This window comes from Anolis sagrei, chromosome 2 (genome assembly GCF_037176765.1).
Source record: "Anolis sagrei isolate rAnoSag1 chromosome 2, rAnoSag1.mat, whole genome shotgun sequence".
Taxonomy (NCBI): Eukaryota; Metazoa; Chordata; class Lepidosauria; order Squamata; family Dactyloidae; genus Anolis; species Anolis sagrei.
Window position 1 is genome coordinate 231472032 of NC_090022.1, and position 24684 is coordinate 231496715.

Here is a 24684-nt window from a genome sequence, read left to right on the forward strand (position 1 = left end):
AAAAATGCTTGGGATGGCCCTGACAATTCATGCAAGCTAATCCATTAAAGTCATGGGAATAACTGTTAGATTAACAAGACCAAGACATTTTCATAGTTTTTTGACCCATATTTTAAATGTATATATGAAATATGGAATGTATAAGCACTTGAAAAGTCAATCCTGTAAGAGAAACAAGGCTGTGTATTGAGCCCTGTGGCAACTATGGAGAGGTGCTAACTCTGTTTGAACTGAATGTCATTTAGACATTCTTTGACTCTAAACTGTTAGCAATTCACAAAACATTGATGTTTTATTTATCTAGTAAATTTATTTGTGGCTCTACATAATTGATGAAAAGCTGCAAAACAACATAACATTGGAAGTGCCTGAAAAAAAAAACAGGACAATTTATATTACAAATCTAATATCCATAATATCAACAATAAATTGCCAATTAGGAACGTATGATATAGTGCCAAGAAAGCTTTCAAGAGGAATATAAAGGGTGACTGTACTAGCCCCTTGATGGATTCAAATATTCAAAGACGCACTCAAAAAGCAGTATCTACAGTGCATGGATTTCCTACACAAACTCAGTGAAGTTTCTGAATGAAAACAAGCCATACTTTAGGACTTTGCCTCAACACAAACTTTTATCTATCAATTTAGCTTATGGCAATATTTCTGTCAAACACAGATGTACGTGATGATCAGTTATGGGCTTCTTCATTCTCATCCTGTTCTTCCAGCATCTTCAGCCTTTTTTCCAGCCTTTCTTTCCATTCTTGTCTGAGTCTAATTGGGAGAGAGGTATTTGGTTAGCATTTGCATTGCTTAGCAGGAAGAAATTTGATGGTCAATAAAGTCTTCATTTCACTGCTGGTTGGCTACATTCACAAGGGGTCTCTTTAACATTCTGACTACAGTGGTCCCTCACTCCTTTGCTGTCCATTTATCACAGACTCACTGTTTAGCATTTTTAAAAAATAATTTTGCCCTCCTTTCCTTCCTCTTTCTCCTCCTCTTTGCTGCCTGGAGCCGCTTGCTGCTACTTGGGCCCCATGCAGCATCGCAGCAAGAGACCCCAGGCGGCGAAGAGGAGGAAGGTAAGGAGGGTGAGGGAGGGGGGAAGAAGAGCTGTCCCCTCACCCTCCTTACCTTTGACTTCCTCCTCCTCATTGCCACATGGGGCCTCTTGCTACCGCTTGGGCCCCGCGACTGAGGAGGCATTGTGGGGCCCAAGCAGTGGCAAGAGGCCACATGTGGTGATGAGGAAGAGGAAGGTGAGGAGGGTGAGGAGGGAAGGTGATGGGGCATCCCTACATTGTGGAATTTAACTTATTGCAGGTGGTCCAGGAATGTAACACCCGCAATAAGTGAGGGACCACTGTATATTGTATTTGTGACTGCGATGTGCAATATCCTTTAGAGCAGGGGTCCTTAAACTTTTTAAACAGAGGGCCAAGTCACAGTCCCTCAAACTGTTGGAGGGCAGGATTATAATTTGAAAAAAGCATGAATGAATTTCTATGCACACTGCACATATCTAATTTGTAGTGCAAAAAACACTTAAAATACAATAATTAAAATCAAGAACAATTTAAACAAATATAAACGTATTAGTATTTCAATGGGAAATGTGGGCCTGCTTTTGCTGACGAGATAGGGTTGTTGTTGTGTGCTTTCAAGTCATTTCACACTTAGGTTGATCTTGAGCAAGGGTCAGGTAAATGACCCAGGAGGGTGGTATCCGGCCCTCGGGCCTTAGTTTGAGGACCCCTGCTTTAGAGCACTGTTTTTTTAAACTATGGATCTGACTGAGGCAATGGCAAACTTCAGCCCTCCAGGTTTTTTTGGATTTTAACTCCCACAATCCTAACACACCTGGAGGGCTGAAGTTTGCCATTGCTTGATCTAATCCCAAATGGGGTCTCGAGGGGGAAGGATAAGCGTCCAAAGGAGCTCAACGGGAAAGGAGCAGAAGGGAATGAAGTCTACCTAAAGGTAAGACAGGAGGAAACTCCTTGAGCTTAACAGCCCTCAAATTATCATCGAACGCCCTTCCCAACCCCCCCCACCCATATTTGACTCAAGCGCCACCTCAAGCCAAAATGTCCACGCAGAAGAAAATAGAGAAAGAAAGAGAAAAGAAAGGATCAGGGAAAAAAGACAACCTGCCAGAGGAACTAAAAGAACCCAATATCCGAGACGTCTTAACAGAAATATCAAAACTCCACCTAACGGTGAAAAACAACCAAGAAAACCAGGAAAAACAAATCGCTACACTTAAAGAAGAACTAAAAGGCATGAAGAGGGACATTAAAGAGGAATTCCACCTTGCTTTAAAGAATGAGATGAACGGAGTTAAAGAAGAACTATCCAGACTGAAGGAAGAAAATCGAGATCTCCAAAAAGAAAACGAAAGTTTTAGAGAGTCACAGGTGGATCTAAAAAAGAAGATAAAAACGATGGAAGGGACAATCTCCTCCCTCACAACTCACCTGGAGAGGCAAGATTTTCGAGAAAAAGAATTTCAACTGAGATTCCGAAACATCAAGGAGGACGGGAATGAAAACACAAAAGAGATCATTCTAGGCCTAATATCGACCCTGTGCAAAACAACAACAGAAGAATCGAATAGGATTGTGGACCGGGTCTTCAGAGTCAACTCTAGGTATGCCACTAAACATCAAGCCCCCCGTGACATCCTGGTGCAATTCATTAAGAGAAGCGCCAGAGATGAAGTACTAAGAGAAAGCTCCAGACAACCAATACTATACAGGGACAGTAAAGTAGTAATTCTAAAAGAGTTTCCCATAACAACTTTGGAAAAGAGGAAGAGATACCACTTTTTGACAGAGGAGCTCAAGGAACGCAACATCCGTTTCAGGTGGGAAAACCCAGAGGGGATAATGACAACGTGGAATGGCACAAAGCATTGGTTAACATCAGAACCAAAGGCAAGGGCATTTTGGGCAGAATTACGACAGAGTGAAAACCAGAACTCCCAAGTGGAAGGGAATGGAAAAGATCCCAAGACACCTAATGCAGGAATGGATCCCGCCTTAGAGGGTAGCAGTGAAGAAGAGTCATCCCCAGGATCAGACCACCTGAAAAAGAAAAGGAAAAGATCCAGGAAAAAATCCCCGAAATTTCTCCTACAAACACCTGCACAGGAAAGAATCACCATGGAGGAAGGAAATAAGGTAATAAACAATAAAGATGCAAATAGCAACAAGATGCAATTTTTACAGTTTTTTTAAAAATCACTCAAATGCACTGATACTTATATGTGTACATGCAAATATCCTAATACAAATATGGAGAGATTCTTATGTGTGCATATACACACATAATGACAAGACTTTTTTTAAAACAACAACAACAACAAAAACTACCAACAAATTCCCCTCTTTCCCCAATTGCTTATTTAATATTAGAAAATTTAAAATAAGCACTTTCAGAGATGGCTAATGGCTCTCTGCTTCTCCTCTCTTTAAACCAGTTGGAAATCAGCTGTGTCTCTGTGAGAGTCCAAACAGCTGATCAGCTGTTTCAGGCTTTAAAAAACTGCAACTGGCAGGAAGCAGTCTCCACAGGGGGTAAAGAGGGAAATCCCAAACTTTACATGACTGCAGAGTTACACCTGAAACCGGGATAAAGGAAGACCCCTTTGAATAGGTTTTTCCCTCAGTTGGTGCAACTGATTGTGCATTTAGCACAAACATCATCTGGCCACCCCTTTTTAACCTGTTATCTCTCAAATTATAGGTACTATGTGGAAGCGCCCTGAGAGAGTGTGACTTGCCCAAGGTCAACCATTAAGTTTCCATGGTTAGATCACAGCTTGATTGAGTCTGAATTGATGTTTTTATATCTGCATGTGTTTTATTTTATTGTATTTAATATTGTGTTCACTTTTATGTTTGTTTTTAGTCCCTTTGGGAAGATGGTGGTGGGATATAAGAATAAAGTTTTTTTTTGTTGTTGTTGTTGCTATTATTATTATTATTATTATTATTATTATTATTATTATTATTATATGGCTGAGGAGGGATTTGTATCCTGGTCTTCAAAATAGCAGTCCAATGTTCAAACCCCTATATTAAATTGGCTCTCAAAAGTCAGGTGGCAATAATTTATTATCTTACACACTTTCAGTTTTAGAGGAAAGCAAGAGCAAATCTCTTATGAATAAGAAAAGACTGTAATAAAACCTCCATACATTGGCTTTAACCTGAAGGCACAAAGCAACTACAAACAATTTCCACTTTAGTTGGGATTATCAGATTCAGGGATCTAAATATCCTAACAGTACCAAATCCTGCCTGATTTTGGAGAGGTCAACCCTGGTTTGGATGGAAGACCACCAATGAATTCCAGGTACTGCAGGCTCTATTTCGGAAGAAATAACTAGCAAAACGCTTTCTGCTGAGTTCACTGAGTGGGTTTTCAAGTCTGAATGAGCATTTGAATCCTGATTTCCCAGAATCGCAGTCAAGCACTCAAACTTCTATGCCACACTGGCTCTCAATATTGTGGGCTGAATAAAAACCCAAAGTTCACTCAAATCCTTATGTTCCAGGGGTCTCAGTCCAATACTCAAACCAACTATATCAGGCTGTTGAATTGTAATCAAACACTTACATAATTCATGTGTAAATTCCACTGATTTCCCATGTTTCTCTCAACTGTAAATATAATCTCACTGATTGAGTAAGTCAACACTACTTGGAACTAGTAATTGGATTTTGTGTGATCTGTGTATTCGTTGATAAAAATCTGTAGGTATTCCTTTGGAAGTAGTTGCTGGCATGATAATATGAACTGTTGCCATTTTGGACCTGTCAAGTGCAGTCACTCAATACATTTATTGTGTTTCTCTGTGGGACTGCGTGGCCAAGAAAGGTTGTAGCTGCATTTTGAAACTGACTCTGTGAAGGATAATTAATGGATTGGTGTCCTGAAAAATAAGAACAGCTTCCAGGCACATTTGGTTTCATGCATTCCATTGGATTTACATGCTCAGAGGTGAGGTTTAGAAATACAGTTTAAGAGTTTTTGGAGACGTTTTTAAAAATCATTTTGAAAACAAGCATTTTGATTTTAAGATGGTGCCTGAAATCTTCTAGAGCAAAGCAGAATACAATATGCTACTAGCCACCATTTAAATGGTGAGGAATTATTAGAGTCATAGTTGAAAAATATGTAACTAACCACTCATGCCTTAAAATCTATGGCCTCCCTTCTTTAAAAATAAATTAAAATATATACAGCAGCTCTATTCCACCCTGTATATGTAAAATCTCCAGAATGTTTTTTTTAACATTCAGTTCTGTTCAAATGATGTAGAATCTAAAACAATAAAAACATATGAAACAACTGCATAATTTATAACTTTAAAATGTTATAAAACTAGATCTGGATAAAATCATTAGGTCCCAGAGACGTTAATAAAAAGCCAGGTTTTAATGTAATGCTGGAATGGAACTAATGCTGGGGTCAATCAGGCTTTCAAGGGGTGCCAGCTGGGATGCCACTGTGGAGAAGGCTTTATGACCTCACACATTATGTTTCTCTCTCTGGTTGTATTTAATGGAGTATTACTTCCTTCTTGCCAACCCCATTTTGCAAACAACTCAAGTTTTTTTTTGTTTTGGACTCAAACCATTCAAATCCCCCAGCTACCATGGCCCACAAGCCTCTTCCTGTATCCTGCAAATGGACGTATGGTAACAAGTTTGAAGAGAGTGAAAGGAAAGAGGAAAGGAATGTCTTGCTAATCCAATTTATTGAGGTATTTCTTTTCATCAATCTTTCAGGTTTACTCGCCACCCTTGATATATAGGAATGATTGTGACACCAATGTGTATGCCTTCAAGTCATCTGTCAACTTAAAGCAAACTAATGCATTTCATAGGCTTTTAGTAATATGAAATGAGTTTATGTTTGATATTGGACTGGAATCCTATTGGTGAATTATGGGAGTACATATTACTTATACTACTGTGACCTCATTTTTTTTATCATTGTGTAAGTTGGAATCATCAGTTACCAAAACCTTTCTCAGCTACAGCTCTTTAAATTCAGACATTCCCTAATCGGTGGAAAGCAGGGGGAGAAGTAGTCAAATGTCCAGCTATTTTCCGGTATTCCAGTAGCAATAACATCATTACCTGGTATCCCCAGAAAACTCTGGGTGTCCCAACAGAAACCTGTTGCTGCTGGAAAATAGCTGGATGCTTGTCTATTTCTGGCATAACAATCAACCAAGAAATTGTTGTATTTGGAAGGGCTGCAGCTAAGAAAAAGTGGGGATTGGTGAGGTTGGACATAAGACTATCATTGTAATGTCTTGAAGTTACACCTCCCTTTACATGATTGTGGCCTAGGTTTTAAAGGGGTGCTTTTTAAATTGATTGTGTATGACATCTTTCGACACCCCCCCCCCACTTCCATGAAAAAAAGTCTCTTGGCTGGGTCCCTTTAAAATGCTTACTCCCAAACTTGGCTCATCATTCTTCAGTTTACAATTCCAAGGTTTCCTGACCATCTGCTACCATGGCTAAGGCTTTTGCTAATTGCAGACCAATAACATCTCAGGAATTAAGTCTGAGGAGCATCAGTTGAAGGGGACGTTGGAAATTTTTTGTTTCAACTCTTCCCAGTGCCGGAGACTTGCACTATGTTACACTACAGCAGACCTGATTGATCCAACTTGTGAAGACTAGGATTCAACTTTACTGTAAAAATCATTTATTTATTTATTTATTTATTTATTTATTTATTTGCCACACTTGTACCCCGCCCTTCTCACTCCGAAGGGGACTCAGGGTGGCATCACAAAGGCAAAATGCAATGCCATTTACACATATACAGAGCAGAGCAGATCTCCAATTGTTCCAAGTGACGGGTATGTTTTTAAGGTGCTCTAGGGTGCCATTTGATAGTCAGGGCTATAGTGTCATGATTGCCAATGAGAGTACAAAGCAATTACAATATGATGTAGTGGTCTGGAGCCAGGGTTCAGTTCCACACTCAGCCATGGAAATCCACTGGGTGACCTTGGCTATGCCAAGTTTAAGACCTTGGCTATGCCATTCTGAAACTGTATTATATGGCAGTGTAGATAGGTCCCCAGAAAGCCCCATGACAGGTTTGCCTAAGGGACACCATAAATTGGAGAAGGCATACAACGACAACAATCTTTGATCTTCTCTTCTGTAGGTTAAAATTATCCAGCTCTTTCCACTAATTCTACTTATCAGGTTTGATTTCCAGACCCTTACATTGCCTCATTTAGACCCAATTCTGTCAATGGGCACTGGTTTCTTTGCTGTAAGAAAGCCCTTTTTTAGATTCTCATTTACGTCCATCCACTTCTACCACTGCAATATATCTTCTCCAGTACAAGTTTTAAAACCTTATTACATGAAACGCCAAATAATAAAATTATGGACCTACTTTGTCAGTGCGCTTCTTTTTTTACGGTCTTTTTCTGCTTCAGAATGTTGAGTTTGCTTCTCAATTGTCTTTTCCCAGAAGTTTTTCAGCTCACCAGTCTCACAAGCCAGAACTTCGTGGCGAAAATATGGACTGTTCATGTTCTGAAAATAGAAAAGGCAGCTCACATACACACAGATTACAATTTGGAAGAACTTTCTGTCCCTTAATAAACTTTGTGCTGTTGCCCTACTTTGCAATGCAGATTTCAGAAAAATGAACGAGCTTTTCATTCATAAAGCTCCAACACTTGGAGACTGTAATTGTTCACCTAGCAGTGTCTGTGAGAAAAATATCTGTCACTTCCATATAATTGTTGCTGTGACCTTTTAGATCAAAACACAGGATAAAGTTATTGCTCTCACTTTGGCATATTAATGAAGACATTTTGTGGCATCTGTAGATTAAGGGAAGTAATGGGAAAGTAGCAATGACATTTTCAAGGCATTGCCAAGATATCAATTACTGTGGATTACTAACAATCTAATTTTCTGTTCTTTAGAGGACTGCAATACTTATCAGTCAATGTATCTCTGGCACATATGCACATTCTCTCAGACTTCTTCAATATCTGGAATGAAAACCCCAATTTGTATAATTTATTTTTTTAAAAAGATAACAAGAATGTGAGATCCAGAATGCCATAATGATTTGAGCGTTGGACTAGGACTCTGGAGACCAGGGTTCAATTCCCCGCTTGATCATGGTATATCAGGGCCCGCTAGGTCAAAAAAGACTTGAAATTGCACAACAAATCAGACTTCTACAATCATCCTTTTCACTCTATTACAATGTTTAGACTCAGCTATAACAGACATTAAGGTTTGATGATGTTGGGTATCAAAGTTCTTAAACTCCAAGGATCTGGAAAAAAAATGTCCACTTTCCTACTCTATGGGTGCATAAGGTAAAGGTAAAGGTTTCCCCTGACATTAATTCTAGTTGTGTCCAACTCTGTGGGGTGATGCTCATCTCCATTTCTAAGCTGAAGAGCTGGCATTGTTCGTAGACACCTCCTAGGTCATGTGGCCAGCATGACTGCATTGAGTGCCATTACCTTCCCATGAAGGGGTTGGCAGAAGCTGAGGCTAACAGCAGGAGCTCACCCTGCTCCCCAGATTCAAACTGCCAACCTTTCGGTCAGCACATTCAGGAGCTCAGCAGTTTAAACCGCTGCACCACCAGGCGCATGTTCATGTTAGGATTGCCATAAGTCAGCAAGTTCAGCAGCTCAGTAGTTTAACCTGCTGCACAATCAGGGGGCCTTATACATTGCATAAATAATGGATGCATATATGCATTGCATAATTAATGCAATTTGGCATGGACGAATGTTATGTATTCATGGGATTTGTAGTTTAGTGAGATGCCAATGTTGTTTGGCAGAGAAGGCTAAAGATGTTGTAAAACCATAACTCACATCATTCCATGACATTGAGTCAAACCAGTTGAAGTGGTGTTAAATTGTATCAATTCTACAGTATAGATGTACCCTAGGTTAGAGCATTGGGTTATTTACTTACTGGAAGCCATGAAGAGAGAGAAGTCTCCATTCGCTGTTGTAAATAGAATTTGCCCTTAAAGTGGTCCATTCACATAGTCCTGGCAAGACATTGTTTCATTTTAGGACCTCATTACACTTACCAAAACAAGCATCCTGGAACGCTTCAAGCCATCTTAGAGAACTGAGCTCTACGCCAGCCATCACACGATGCCATGTGACTTCTGGCAGAGTCCCTGCCCCCAACCAGGATGGAAATATCCTTGGATGCTTCCCCTTAAACATGGGAGAGTTCCCATGTTGTGCTGGCTACAATGGGATCAGCACACTTCTGTCCTGTCTGGGCAACGCTTCCCCGATGTGATGGGGAAGCATTGCAGCATTGCAGTGTCATGCAGGGAGACAGAGTCACCCCTTGCTCTTGCTGTTTCACCACACTGGCTAGCAAAATGGCATGGGGGGGGGGTCCCCCATGTGATAAGGTCATTAGTCAGCTCATGTGCTTTTGATTGTTTGAAAAATATTTTTTTTAATCTCACATTTATCGGAATGTCTTCATGGATTATTTATATACTTTTGTTCCAATGCAAACATTTTTATAAAGAATATTGCTGTAATAACATAAGTATTAGAACTGGCTTGACAAAAATATACTCAGCAAGAGATAAAGAGGTTGCCTTGGGACCAATGATCACCAAACTCAGGCAGCAGACCATTCTATGAGGAGATAAATTGTCAGCAAATGTGCACCAGGGACCCAAGAAATGGCTGTAGATGGTTGCGCCTATGGCTTTCTATGAAGAAACATATTGATTTTTCAGTTAATCGCTGAAATATTAAGTTTAATTTTAAATGAGAGGAGAAAGGTTAACATTTATCTGTGCTAGTGAACTGCAGATTAATGTTCTATTAAAAAGCTATATTTTCTTTTTTAAAGTCAATGGTCTTCCCTGCTGTTTTATTGCATTTTGTTCTAGTAGCCACATCTAAGAGATTGGTTTTTATGTTAGAACCAAAAATACACATGGGAACACATCTCATAATAGAAAAGGATGAAAACAACTGGTATCTCTGTAAGTAGAGTTAGAAAATTAGTGAAATATTCTTCTGCTGTGTTTTAGGATTATTCATGTGTGTATAGTACTTTCAAATTTGCTTAGAGTCCTTTCAGACAATACATTCATAATGCTATAATTCCACCTTATTTGTCTTGGGAAATTCTAGTGGAATTATGGAGCTTTCAGTCTGGGGGGGGGGGGGGGGCTATTCAGAATTACCAGCCAGAGAACTCTAAAATTTCACAAAACTATGAATCCCACAAGTCCATATGATGTCCCAAAGGCAGTTGTAGTCGAATCTTAGAGTGAGTCTACACAGACATGAAAAACCAGACTCACACTGGATTGACTCTGGTAGTCTTTATGCTGTTCTACTGCCTCTGGTGAGTACTGTAGGTTATCCTGCAGCACATCTACATTGAACCTTTATCCCAAAAAGGGGGGCAGGATCAGTTCCATGGCAGCTGCATGGTGATCACAAACCTGATTTGGTTTGTCACTGCCTTGAACTGTGTTAACAAAGCTTGCGGGTTGCTCTGAAGGTTCCCTGAGAATCCAGAGTAAACTGTGACTTTGGTCACATGTAAGCAGCTAGGTCAGTTCACTGTTTTGAGTCTCCTTTGTTGAGAGAAAAAGCAGGGTGTCAATTCTTCTTCTTCTTCTTCTTCTTCTTCTTCTTCTTCTTCTTATTATTATTATTATTCCCATATAATAATTATGATTATTATTATTAAGCAACAGAACCAGACACACCATTTGCATGGTGATCCCATTTTCCCTGGGCTCAGGTGGCCCAGGGACAAGAGATGGCACTTACTCACTGTCCTCTTCTTGTACTTAAAAGGAAAATGGGTTCCCTTGGCACTAGAAAGACCAGTATCAACTAATAGCAGTGATGAAAAGGTATCTAAACACATAGAAATTCAATGTATACATACAAATACAAATGTCAGTTAAACAGGATTGTTACATTCACATTAAACAGAAATAATTTGTTATTTTCTCATAAGATGAAAATATTCCCCTTCGTGTGTGTGGAAATAATTCTTGTGTGTTTACTACAGATAAGACTCCAAATTCTTGCACAGTAAATGTTCTATTTTATTTAGTATACAAGAGTAGACTCCAAAATTCAACCGGTTTTGACTCAAGAATCTTCATCAGCTAGTTGGGTAACAAGTTCTTGTTAACCAGCATACTCTGCATAGGGGTTTTTTATTAAGTAGCCACTGGATGCAATATGGCTGGTGGCTATAACTCATCACTTGGAGAGATGATTGGAGAAAGTAGGGGGAAAGAAGGGGTGATTTGTTCTCTCCCCCCTTCCATGGCACTCTGGTGCCCCAGCTGACTTCACAAGGCACTGAGTGATGGACACTAGAATATCCTGCCCAGTGGCTGCTGTTGAGATGAAAACAGGAGGGGATGCTAAGTGTAGCCACCCAGTGGCCTAGTTTGGTGCTCCTTTCCGCTTTTTGCAGTGCCTTGTAGGCTGGCGTTTAAAACCATCCCAGGAACAATCTGGAATACAACACTCCAGATTGGTCTCAGGATAAAGTGTCCATGTGGGACTCTCCTGAGCTGAAAAACCCAAACAAACCTGAAAGCCATAATTGCTTCATCTTAGGATTGCCATAAATTGGAACTGACTTGAAGGCACACAACAACACGAATAAGAGTTTGCTGCATAGCTGCAGACAAAATGGTGTGAACAAATTAAACTATGGGATTCAGGAAGAAATGAGTTTTGTGGATGTATAGTGGCATTTCAATAAGTTTGGGGGAGGCAAAACAGCAGCCGGCTTATTTTATATCTTAACTTCATCCTATTTTTCACATCATTTGAGATCACTGCTCAGGAGCATTTGTGTTTTTGGTCTCTATGGCATATAAATAGTAAATACCACAAATGTTCTTGAAATGAAACCATAAGCATGCTTACCTGGGAGTCAGCCACATCGAACATAGTGAAACTTGCTTCTAAGTAAACATGCAGGGGATTTCATTGTTAATTTCAAAAATATCCAGCACAAACATTTGAATTTGTCACTGAGCTGTGTTCTCTTTCTCCACCACCCAAATCTGATTCTATTAAAGGCTTACAATAGGAAAACAGAAAGAAAGGAGAAAGAAAGAAGAGCTGCAAACAGAAGATGTGAGTACTGTCTCCTCGGGGAGATAGGGTGGAATACAAATAAAGTGTTAATATTATTATATTAGTGAAACCGTAAGGAAAAAGAATGGCATTTCCTATTATATAAGGTAAAACTGTACTTTCCAGCTGCCCTCATTTGACAGAAATTAATTGTCATCTCACTTTTCAGCTGCTTTTACAACATCCCAACCCTTCTTTCCTTCTTCCACATCCCCCCTTTGTCTTCAATTTACCCACCTCATAATACCTTCAGCAGCGGCTCTTGCCAGCTCTCTGTTTTGCTGCCAGGCATCGGAAAGTCACTGCTACACGTCCTGCTTTGCCAGGCTCCTCTGGTAGCTCTTCAAATGGGGAAGAATGGTGTGCACATGGAGTGTGCGGCTTCCCCCATTGAAGGAATGGCAGCACGGGAAGCCTCCCATGTTGCTAGGGTGGCAGTGGCATACCAGTTCTGCCCTCTTTCACCAATGGAGCCAGCACAATGTCATGTGATTGGAGCCAGCTGGCTCTGTGGGTGACCAGGGCTAGATCGCTGTTTACGGCCGAATCTAGCCCCGTATGATGAGGTTGATCAATTGCTCTGTTCAAAGTGCAAAAGTAGTTTGCACTCATTTAAGGGGAATGAAAAGAATATTTTTCTTCCCAGTAGGCAGAGGCGAAGCCAAACTGCTGCGACCTCCCCTGTTTGTGTGTTTTCCCTTGTTGATAATTGTTGTTATCTGGATCTCATTGGGATATTTAGTCACAGGTGTCCACATTTTCCTCTGTGAAATGTTGGAGGGTAACTCACAGACATTTCTGAAGGAGGAGTATTTTCTAAGACAAATAATGTATAGTCAAAAATTGGTTGGAGCCTATGAAATATGGTTGATACGTTAAGCAGAGACATGTCTTAATAAATATAGTATATATGATGAAACAGTGGCATGTCTTAATAAATATGGCATATGGTAAAATGTACAGTACTTCTTAAGATATATGGTTAATAGCAAAACATTTGGCATTTTAAAAGGAATTGTATTTCCTAAGAAACAATATATGGTAAACAAGTGGCATTTCCTATGAAAAACAGTACACTGCAAAGCACTGACATTTCTTATGAAATTATGTTTCCCGGGATATTTGGAAATAGTAAATGCTTGAATGGGACTTCAGAGAGAATAAAATGTACGACTATTTTAGATTAATATTGCATGATACTCTCTTCTATCTCCATCAATATGCTATTGCTGACTCCGGTTTTTCTTACTTGCATCCTCTTCTATATCCCTTATCCTAAAGAAAAGGATTATTTAGACATATGCCTATACTACTTGCATCTCTTAGACCACACATATTTCAGTAGCCTCCCTTCCCCTAACAGGCTCATGTAAGAAAAACAAAGCGGGGAACTACTAATCTTCATGTAAATTAAATTATTGGACTGGAAATCCAAAGATCTTGTATGTCAAGCACAGAAATAAACTCTTTGAAGTGGTCTGTTTGTTTTCAAAACTACTTTAAGCAAGGCCACTGGATTTGTGTGGCATGCCCAGCAGCGTTTTTGACTTTTCTTCTTTCAGCGGCAGCCTTCTGTCCCGTCACAGGATACTTCTAGTACTTTAGTTTTGCAAGAGTTTGGTTCAAGAGACAAAAGTTCCAGGGTTTATTTGTTATCTGGTGTACACAGGTTTTTGGAATCAACTCAAAATCTCTATACATGTTTGTATAAGCCAGGTGTGGAGCAAATGGTGGGGTGTGTATACAAAACAAGGACATTTCCTCCAAGTAAGGCCATTGCCCCCATAGATTTTTATTTCTGTCCTCAAATTTCTAGCATTATATTTCCATTGAGAATTTAGCAATGCAGTTTAGGCAACCAAAAAAAAAAATGAGCAAAGACACATAAGGCACATCTACACTGACCATTTTGGTTGGTGATGGGCCAGTAGCCAAATACCACACAGATTGATATGGGGTAAAAGAGGGGAAGCAGGGGCGGCTCAACCCATTACGCAAAATAAGCATTTGCAGTATAGTTGATTTTGCCCAGGGGTGCTCTTGAGGCGCTCTTGGGGGAAAACAGACCTTGACATATGCGAGTTGTAGTTACTGGGATGTATAGTTCACCTAAAATCAAAGAGCATTCTGAACTCCACCAATGATGGAATTGAACCAAATATGGCACACAGAACTCCCATGACGAACAGAAAATATATATCAATGATTGGTTGGGGGGGGGGGGGCATGCCAAAATACTGTTTGCTTACCATTGAAAATTACCTAGGGCCGCCTCTGAGGGGAAGGCTACCTTAACATGGTCTTGTCCCTTGTTAATCCAAGTCTAGGGGAAACTCTGAATTCCGGCCCATAATTCTGACTATCCTCTAATTTTGTGCCTATCAGAACAGATGGGCAGGTTCCAAAATTGAATTTTTTTACCAGAACTGTTCCTGCTGCCATTCTGTGTTTCCTGGACTTGGGCAATCATTGTCTCCTCCTGCCCTTTCATGTTACGATGGTCTCCACAGTGACATCAGCCAGGGCTTTAGGAAGAGAGTGGTGTCAGGGGGATTTCACCTCTTCGCTCTTACCCATTTCTCCTTGCTCTGTTGCCCCAGCCAATGTCACAGCAGATGACAGTGGATGTAGGACCCATGTTTCAGTCAGAGAACACCCCAATATAGAAGGTTGGAGGATGATGGCCTTCCAGCAGCACGGAACAGTTTTTGGAACCAGAAGGCGTTTGGGACTTCCTTGGCTGGGGGAGACCCTGTGTGGCCCATACTAGGGCTGATTTGATGTACAATATGCTGGGGATCAGCCCTGGATTATATTGATCAGTACTGATAGATCCCATTGGAATGTGAACACAAAAAACTTAAGACTTTTAGGTCTGAATGATTTTCAATGTTTCATTCTCTGTAATGCTATAAATTTGTGGACTAAGGGAAAAATTAATAGGAAGAAAGTCAAGATACCCATTTTGCCTCCCCGATAGCTAGTTCTGATCTAAATGTTCTAATCATTTGAACCTGGATAATGATTTGCACTAAAGTGAGTCAAATGTTGCAGGTGTCACCCATCACCATTTTGGGTCTGGATATCCCCTAAGCTCCTGGATCTCATTTTTCAAAAATTGTTTTCCCCCGAATTTCCAAAAATCCTGGTTTCCTTTCAACAATCTTAACAAAAATGTCTGAAAATTATCTCCATGAAAAAACAAAACGACATGTGTACAGGGCTGCTGATGACATGTTGGTATGAATGGCTAGAAAGCAAAGTGTGAAAACTGGGATCATTATAGATGCATGGATTAGGGTAGTCTCATTTTAATTTCCTCTGCCAAGTAGTTCTGGCATGTTATTAAACTCTCAGGGTTCCATAGCATTGGGCCATGGCAGTTAGGACCTTATCATATAAACCAGACAAAGTATCTCACTTTGTTTGGCTTTGCTTGCAAATTGAGGGGCAGTGGGGCAAATCTGTCACTCCACATGTTGCTCCCTTGCAGTGATGCTTCTCGCATCACATGGTGTGGAGGCGTTACTAAAGCCATGTGGATCCGTAATGGCTCCATTGAAGCTAGCACAACACAGGAAGCTTCCCAGGTTGCAAGGGAAGCATTGTATCATGCTTCCACTCTGGTTGTGGACAGGGCCTCACTGGAAGTCCACTGACATTGTATGATGGGCAGCATGCCCATTCATTGCTGGAATGGTGGGGCAGCATCCTAGAATGCTTAAAAAAAGCCCCATGTGATGAGGTCATTAAAGTGGTGTCAAATTGCATTAATTCTAAAGTGTGGAGATGCACCCTGAGTTTACTGGGAAAGGCAAGATTTCCTCCTGCCCTTCCCCTTTGCTAAGTTAGTTGAGTGTAAACTACTTTTACACTTTGAATCCAGTTTGCAACAAGTTAATGACAAAGGGAGAAAATTAGAAGATATAGAGAAATTGAGACATTTTAAAAGAAGCCAAAAAAGTGAGATGACAGAAGATCAATCAAAACTGTCGCTGCCAAATTGGAACATTTGGCAACTACTAATAGATGCTTAACGCATGTTTTTTTTTTTTGGGGGGGGGGGTTGTCTACCTACTTTAGGGATTTTAGGAAATCTTCTTTGAAATGAGAAGGACTCCTCAAATGATTTGTTTTTCTCCACCTCTTCTCTCCTATTTTATTAGCTCTTTTCATTTCACTTGCATTTTCTCTTACGGGAGGTATAACCTGCAGTTGGATCCAGCTGTGGAAAATTGGCCCCTGTCCTCTAAAGTCTGTCCACTTCTGCTGTAAGAGAGAAACACCAAGAATCTAAGGGCCTTGAGAAACGGGAAATGGCTGGAAGGCTATATCTAGGGTTCCTGAGTCTTTGTGATATCTGGAGAATATTGTGTGGGTCAGCCCCCAGGGATTTCATGAAGATTAGCACATAAGGCATCAGATATAGTTGCACTATTTCTGATTAAGAATTAAATGAGAAATACACATATACACACTTCTAAAGCAGAGTTCACACTCTGAGAGTTCTCCCTCTCACTAGGTCTTGAGATCTGGACATCTTAGCCATATCTAGTCACCCCCCTCCCCCACCAAATAAATTAAATAAATTGCTAAAACAAGGCATGGAGAGCTTTAGTTTAGGGGAGAGAAATGCCCCCAGGAGGTTTCTGGGGGCACTGTTTTCCTTATTTATTCATTGAATAGAAGATTTTGGGTATGTGTAAAATGACTTAGTTCTATACAAGACTGATGGACCACTGGAGTCCCACCCATCTTTTTATTATTGCATGAAACACTTTTGTGGCCAAAAAAGATCCAACCCTTCTTCTGCAGCAGGAAAAAAGCTGCTGAACATGGAAATCTGGTGTGATATCCCAGTCTGACACCCCAATTCAGGGTGAGGTGAAAGTAGTTGACGCTTGTAGTCACTTCCAATGCTATGATTCTAGAAATAGTCATTGAAATGTTAATTGGACGTTGTGAACTTCAAATGTGTCGAATGACAGCTCCTATCAACCATAACCAGGAGGAACAATAAGCCATTAACTGGGGATGATGGGAGTCTTAATCAAAGGTGCAGGTGAAAGGCTGGCATCTCGTGTGATGTTCATATAGCAGAAAGAATAATAAATAGGACAGCTGAATATCAGCTATATCAGTATTAACTCAGAAAATTTAGGATTGAGGATAACAGCACATCTAATGCATCCTGTACTTAATGAGCTCTTACCAGTCAGCTGGATATTAACATAACAGGCGATATGTCGAAGAGAGTGTTAGAAAATTGACAATTTTCCCTTGAAGCAGGCATTAGCTGTTCACTATCTTTTAAGCATGCAAGAACATGAAGACCGTAATGTTTTGTCGAACTATGTGAAATACTTCAAGTAGTTGTCTTGTAAATCTCCAGAGTTAGGACTGACCTGAGCTGGCCTGTTACGGCTGCATTAGTTCTGACTGAACAAGATTTAATTTAAGTCCATGGTGACAAGCCTCCTAAAGGACAACAATGAGAAACCTGCTCCCAGGCAATCATGTCTGACATAGCGTCAGTTGTAAACAGGCCGAGCCAATGCATTGCCTGCCAACAGAAAGAAATAACTGGGACAGACTTCAGAAAGTGTTTTTACTGCACAAGATAACACAGGAAGGCTTATTTTTAGGTTTAATCATATTAGAGTGCATTGATTATTTTTAGATTGAATTTGGGAAGGTAGGCCTCGCAGGGACTGGAAAGAAACGACATTACCAAAGAGGGTAAATGGAAATTTGGAAATGCCACTAATGTTGTTATGCGGAAAGTGTGATAGACTGTGTCTCAGCATCTTGATTGGTTTGCCTGGACTAAGAGCTCAGGAAAGAAATGAAAATGGAGGCATTTTTCATCTGGCTTTTACAGCCAATCCTAGCATGCAAGTTGATGTCTGGAATAAGCTTTCTTGGGTTGAATCATTAGTATACAGAATATGAAGGACTGGTTTTTGGAAGGTGCACCCACAACAAAATTTTTGCTTGTGGTACTTTTCCATGTGCAAATAACTTTGACATCAGAGCACTTGTTTACCAGTGTTTCATAGAACAATATAGTGCAACCAAGATTGCAAAAAATTATTAATAAAACCCCACATAAACTAGGAGAAGGTGCAGCAGTTTTCCTATTGGGGTAGACAAGTTTTCCCCTGCCTCAACTCTCTTCTTTCCTCTACCGAGCTGAGTGCATTTTGAGCTCCATTTGCATCAGTTGCAGTAAACTGAGGATGAAGGAGTAAAGTAGGAGAAGGAAAGTAAGGATGATCTACTCTAGTGGTTCCCAGCCTGTGGTCCATGGATGACCAGTGGTATCCAAGAACTAAAATATGGTCCATGGCCTCACTGTTACGTTGCAACAAGAGCAACTGGTCTCACAAAACCCTCTTATAGGTGCTGAGGCAACAAGGATGTTGGAAGGGGAGAGGCTGACTACCCATGAAAGGCATGACAAAAAGACTCCCGACTGCTGCTTCTCCTCCTCCTCCCTCCCTCCCCCTAAGCGGAGCCGTTGCATGTGGCATCTGGAAGTAGGGATGTTCTTGGTGTCTTCATTTTTAGACCTGTTCTGGGGTTATTTGGTGTGCTTATTCTGAAAATTGCATTGGATAGACCACATCAGCTCAAGATTATTAAATATGGTTTTCTGTGAGCGAGCAAATGCCAATTACTGGGTGGCATATAATCTGTATCAGAAACTAGAGCTGATGTGATCTATGCAATGCAATTTTCTGAATCAGCACCCCAAATAACCAAACCAAATCTAAAGTTGACCAAAAACTGATTCACATCCCTTTTGGTACTAATGTTGGAGAGTGGTCCCTGGTCAAGTAGTCTCTGGTCAAAAAAAAAAAAAAAAGGTTGGGAACCACTGATCCAGACTGTAGAATGAATGCAGTTTGACACCCCTTGTAACTGTCATGGCTCAATGTTATGCAATCCTGGAAGTTGTAGTTTTGTAAGGCATATAGCCTTCTCTGCCAAAGAATGTTGATGCCTTGGCAAACTACAACTTCTATGATTCCACACAGAAGTTAAAGTGGTGTCAGATTGTATTAATTCTAGACTGTAGATGCACTCTAAGCTGTAAAAACAATTGGAAAAAGTGGAATTAATAGAGACGATTGCTGCCAAAGAAAGAGTTGAAGGGTGCAGAGTGATTTCAAGCACACAATGCCTCCTGTACATTCTAGTTTTCCCACATTATCTTAATTACCTTTTATTTTAGAGCAGGGGTCCTCAAACTTTTTAAACAGAAGGCCAGGTCACAGTCCCTCAAACTGTTGGAGGGCCGGATTATAATGTGAAAACAACATGAATGAATTATTATGCACACTGCACATATCTTATTTGTAGTGCAAAAGCACTTAAAACAATACAATAATTAAAATGAAGAACAGTTTTAACAAATATAAACTTATTAGTATTTCAATGGGAAGTGTGGACTTGTTTTTGGCTGAAGAGATAGGATTGTTGTTGTTGTTGTGTGCTTTCAAGTTGTTTCAGACTTATGTTGACTCTGAGCGAAGGCCGGGTAAATGCCTTGGAGGGCCGTATCTGACCCCCGGACCTTAGTTTGAGGATCCCTGTGTTAGAGAATAATAGGGAGAGTACAATTTCTATAATCCCTTTCCCTAGTCCAAAATATATGAAGTTGATGCTAGGCTAGGCTAATGGATCTCTAGTCCAAACACCTCAGTAGATCCAGGGTTAATTTGCTGGGAAAATTAACAACCAAAGATTGAAATTTTTGCTTTTAAAGACAATGAACTCTCACCTTTCTCATCCAGCATTACTGGTGCCTATGGAAGTATCTACATGGTGGAATTAATGCAGTTTCACACCACTTTGCCTGCCATATCTCAAGGCTATCGAATCGTAGGACCTGTGGTTTCAAGGCCTTTAGCCTTCTCTGCCCAAGAGTGCTGATGCCTCACCAAACTGCAGCTCCCAAGATTCCACATCACTGAGCCATGGCAGTTAAAGTTCAGCCTGGGAAATTGTCACTTCTTGGTGGGACTGCTCACCTCCCACCAACCAGTTCTTCTCATCTCTCTCTCTTCTCTGTAAACACACAGTGAAGTGATGCCACCTGGAGGGCTGGTCTTAAAGATTTTCTGTAAAACCTCAGAGTGAGATGCAAGGTTTTTTGAGATGGTTTGAATCCCAAAAAGTGCATTGTAAACTAATTGTCACAGTCATTGTGCATCAAGATCAGGTATGATTTTTTTAGACTGTGGAGACATGTGCTTTATCATCCTACCAACATCAGGTGCTATTTGCATTACAGAATATCAAATGCACTGAATTCATATTGCTGACACCTGAAGGCTACATAAGATTGACTTCTGTCTGCCCAAATGGATTTATGCCTTTGAGGTCCATAACCTAGGTGTTTACAGTGCATCTCTTCAATAAAAAAGCATGCCTTTATTTGCAAAGGCATTTAGCAAGCAAGTACATTTGTATATACTTACAGCTTGTCAGTCTAAACCTAATGGCTACAATCCAAGACAGGGTTAGGTGTGCTTAAACTCTGTTTGTTTGATGGGATTAAGCGTACCTACATTCTGATCAAGCATAACTCACTTGAACTCTAAATACTGCCAGTAACATTCCCAGGGGATGTCTTTTTTTAAAGAATGGGGTAAAAATGACAGTATATATAGGATCCAAGCCCCATTGCCTCCTTGAATTATTTTCTGTGAGCAATTCAAGGAATCAAGTTCCAAGAGGAAACAGTTTTCCTGTTTGCACCTTATTCTAGTGGAATGGAGGAAAGGTAATATGAACTGTCTGTGCTCATACCTTCTTGAGCCATCCTTGCTCTCAAGACAGTACTATACCTTTCAACTGCCCTGATGTGACAGCACATCCCAATTAACCCACTGTTGTATCACTTTCCAATTTAGCCTCTCACTTTCCCCTTTGTCCTCATTTTTTGTCTGGCTTATCTCATTTTCTGCAAACTGAATTCAAAGTGGAAAAGTTTGAACTCAGGGTCCTTCCACATGGCCATATAACCCAGAATATCAAGACAAATAATCCACAATATCTGTTTTGAACTGGATTATCTGAGTCTACACTGCCACATAAGCCAGTTCAATGTGGATTTTATACAGCTGTGTGGAAGGGGCGTCATTTAACTCAACAGGGGGAGAGGAGAAAAAGGGACAGGATCTTAGTGGACTGACACAACAGCAAATGCCTGTGTCTTCTCCTATCTTGTGTGTTATTCCTCATTAACAAGTTTTGCCAACTTGACCACACTCTTGATGTTGCTTGACTGTATCACAGGGTCCTTCTACACTGCCATATAACCCAGAATATCAAGGCAGATAATCCAGATTATCTGTTTTGAATTGGATTATCTGAGTCTATTATGACATATAATCCAGTTCAAATCAGATAATCTGGATTGTATACACTTGTGTAGAAGGTGCCACTGTTTCCAGCAGTAGAACTCTCTGCCTCAGAGCTTCCTTGGAAGCTTTTAAACAGAGGCTGGATGGCCATCTGTAAGGGGTTCTTTGATTGTGCTTTTCCTGCATGGCAGGGGGTTGGACAAGGAGGCCCATGTGGTCTCTTCCAACTCCATTATTATATGATTCTATCTGTCATAATGTTACCAAAATGTTACAAGCTACTGTAACAGGTCTCCAAACAGTAGTACTCTGAGAGTCTGGCTTGCATAGAGGCTATAGGCACCATGGCTATTGCACATGGGATGCCATAGGGAGATTGGGCAATAGGTATGTGTGAAAATGGGCCTCACTTGCTTGTTTCTATCATTAATGATCAAATAGGGTTATTATTTCACTATATTTGGAAACATGCTACTGAATAGATTAGAGTTGCATGTACATTTATAAAAGGACATCTAAGTACAAAACATTTCAACAAATGATGGTCTGACCCCAGACATTTTGCTGCCTGACAAGATTATGCTTTCCCATTCCATTTACCAAATCTGATAGTTGAGTTGTATTTCAAGCCTAGGAAGGGGGCAGTATCATCCACTGTACAGCCAAGTAGCAAGGTTTGGAATTATTATTATTATTATTATTATTATTATTATTATTATTAACACAAAAAGATTAGTATACAGCAAACAAGGTCATTCTGCTGGCTCTTGTATTGGATCCCATGTCGAACACTTCCCAAGTATCTAGGACTGTGTGATGTATCAGCGGATAATGCGTGCAGATCCCAGTAGGGTGGCCTTTTGCAGCTGGTAATTTTGTCAGCGCCAGTTGTGTTTAAGTGCAGGCCAAGGTCTTTAGGCACTGCACCCAGTGTGCCGATCACCACTGGGGCCAACTTTACTGGCTTTTGCCAGAGTCTTTGCAGTTCAATCTTTAAATCCTCATATCGTGTCAGTTTTTCCAGTTGTTTCTCTTCAATCCTGCTATCGCCCGGGATTGCAACATTGACAATCCATACTTTTGTGCTCCAAAACTCTGTCAGTCTGAATTCGGAAGTATCATTATCATCATCATCATCATCATCATCATCATCATCATCATCATCATCATATTTATTTATAACCTGCTTTATCTCCCTGAAGACAACTCAAATCCATGTACTTGTCTAGTCTACAGAATTTTGTTGATACTGTCTTCAAGTAATTTCCAGTTTATGACAGCCCTAAGGCTACCTATCATAGGATTTTCTCGGACTGAGAATATGTGATTTGTCCAGGATCACCTATTGGGTTTTCCTGGCTGAGCAGTGATCTGAACCCTGATATCCAGAATCTTAGTCTTTTTCTTTTCTTTTGAACTAAAGAAAGTGCATTTGTGTTCTCTATCAGAGGCTTCTAAAACAACAACCCCCAAGATTTCTTTGGATGGAGCCAAGCCATAACCAGTCAAATGGTATGTAATTGACATTACTTACTAATTCAGATATTCTCTAAATCAGCAGTAGGCACAAAGTGGATTTATTTGCAATATATAGGCAAAGATTACTGATTCCTGGACATTTAACTCTAGCTGGCATAAAATAATACAGATATCCAGTAAAGTCATGCTGCTCAAAGTGGCAGTCTGTGGACTGGTGCTGGTCCACAAGCTGTTGGCTGCTGGTCTATAGAAAATTTCCAGAAAAGAAAGAATGCATTCTAACAAATGGACACAGATATGATGCTGCTTTCTGGCCTGTTGTGAAAGACAGCTGGGTGATCTGTCACATCAGATAAATAAAGTGACTGAAATAAAGTCACCTTTTCAAGATCTTGCTACACACTGGATAAATAATTCTGGGAGTTATATTTTTTAAAAGTAGTGCTTCTAAGGTTTACCAGTGATGTAAATAAAGTCTGGAGTAACCGGAATCATTTTGTGTGTTTGGGGAGGAGAGCAGGTCATGTTTCCTTTCAAAATTCTTTAATTTTAAGCATCTAGAATCACTTGGCTCCAATTCATGGATCTTATGATGGTAGCAGAAAAAAGAACACCAAAGTAGACCCTGCAGTCTGACATTTCTGCAAATAAGTGAATTATACAGGATGACAGGATGTAAATTAAACAAGTTAATCATTTGATCGATCAATAAATTGCAGATTTCAAGACTTATGAATATGAAATCTTTGTCATAGGAAACACATCACCTTGACCCAGCACAGGAGGCTTAAGCTGCGAAGAAAATGGGCTTCTGACAGCTGACTTGTGTTTAGTGATATGTATAGCACTACTGTTGTAGTTAATCCCCGGATAGTTTTCAGCAAAGACATGAAGCTGGGGAGCAGCATCACTTTTATAAGGTCATGACTTAAATTTTGCTCCAATGTTTCTTCTCCTTTCCCTTGCTTGCTTCAGGAAAGAAAGGAGATACAGGAGTTTCACCCCTATTTTATCTTCATAAAATAAGAAAGTAAATAAATAAATAAAGCCTCAAATAAAGACCAATGAAACATTGAAACATTGATCAGGACCACAAAAAAAAAAAGGAAAGGAAAGAGAGGGAGGGACAGAGGGTGCAAGGAAGCTGCAACTTTCTTCATTCACAGAGTTATGTCAATTTCACAGGTTGTCTTTTTCATATCTAAAAATCAAACAGTAGACTAGATCTCACTCCAGACCCCTCTCTACGGTGAAACCATCAATTTTTTCTGGTATATTTTTAAAGGTAGAAAAATATTTGTTTCTGTTTTGTGCCTTCAAGCCATTTCTGACTTCTAGTACAGGTAGTCCCAAAGTTCTTTAGGTCTGTTCTTAAATTAAATTTGTTTCTATCTACCTCATCACACTAGAGAATGAATCCACTTTAAATCCGGTTGCTGCATCCTGCAGAATTCTGAGTTTGTAATTTAGGGAGGAGCCTTTAACAGCCTCACTAAACTACAAAACCCAGAATTCTGCAGGAGGCGGAAACCGGATTTAAAGTGGATTCATTCTCTAGTGTGATGAAGTGGTAAGTCAGAATATGTACATTTTTAAAGTGTAACTCTGTCATCGAGAGCAGCAGAGGCCCCC

At 40.1% G+C, this 24684-nt stretch overlaps 1 protein-coding gene across 5 annotated transcripts in view; it reads right to left on the bottom strand.

Annotated features, from left to right (window-relative positions):
• Positions 1-290: 290 nt before the first annotated feature.
• Positions 291-24684, bottom strand: part of LOC132766447 (protein FAM240B-like) — a 32297-nt gene continuing 7903 nt past the window's right edge. For 2 of the 5 annotated variants that reach the window (XM_067465581.1, XM_067465582.1), the window contains 2 exons: positions 7447-7589; positions 291-777 (listed from right to left, as the gene is read on the bottom strand). In XM_067465581.1, coding sequence (XP_067321682.1) covers positions 693-777; positions 7447-7586 — 225 coding nt within the window. In that variant the 5' untranslated portion in view covers positions 7587-7589 and the 3' untranslated portion in view covers positions 291-692. Of the gene's footprint in view, positions 778-7446; positions 7590-9008; positions 9102-12436; positions 12742-24684 lie in introns of those variants that run through there. The other 3 variants (XM_060760825.2, XM_067465580.1, XM_060760824.2) reach the window with 3 other exon arrangements.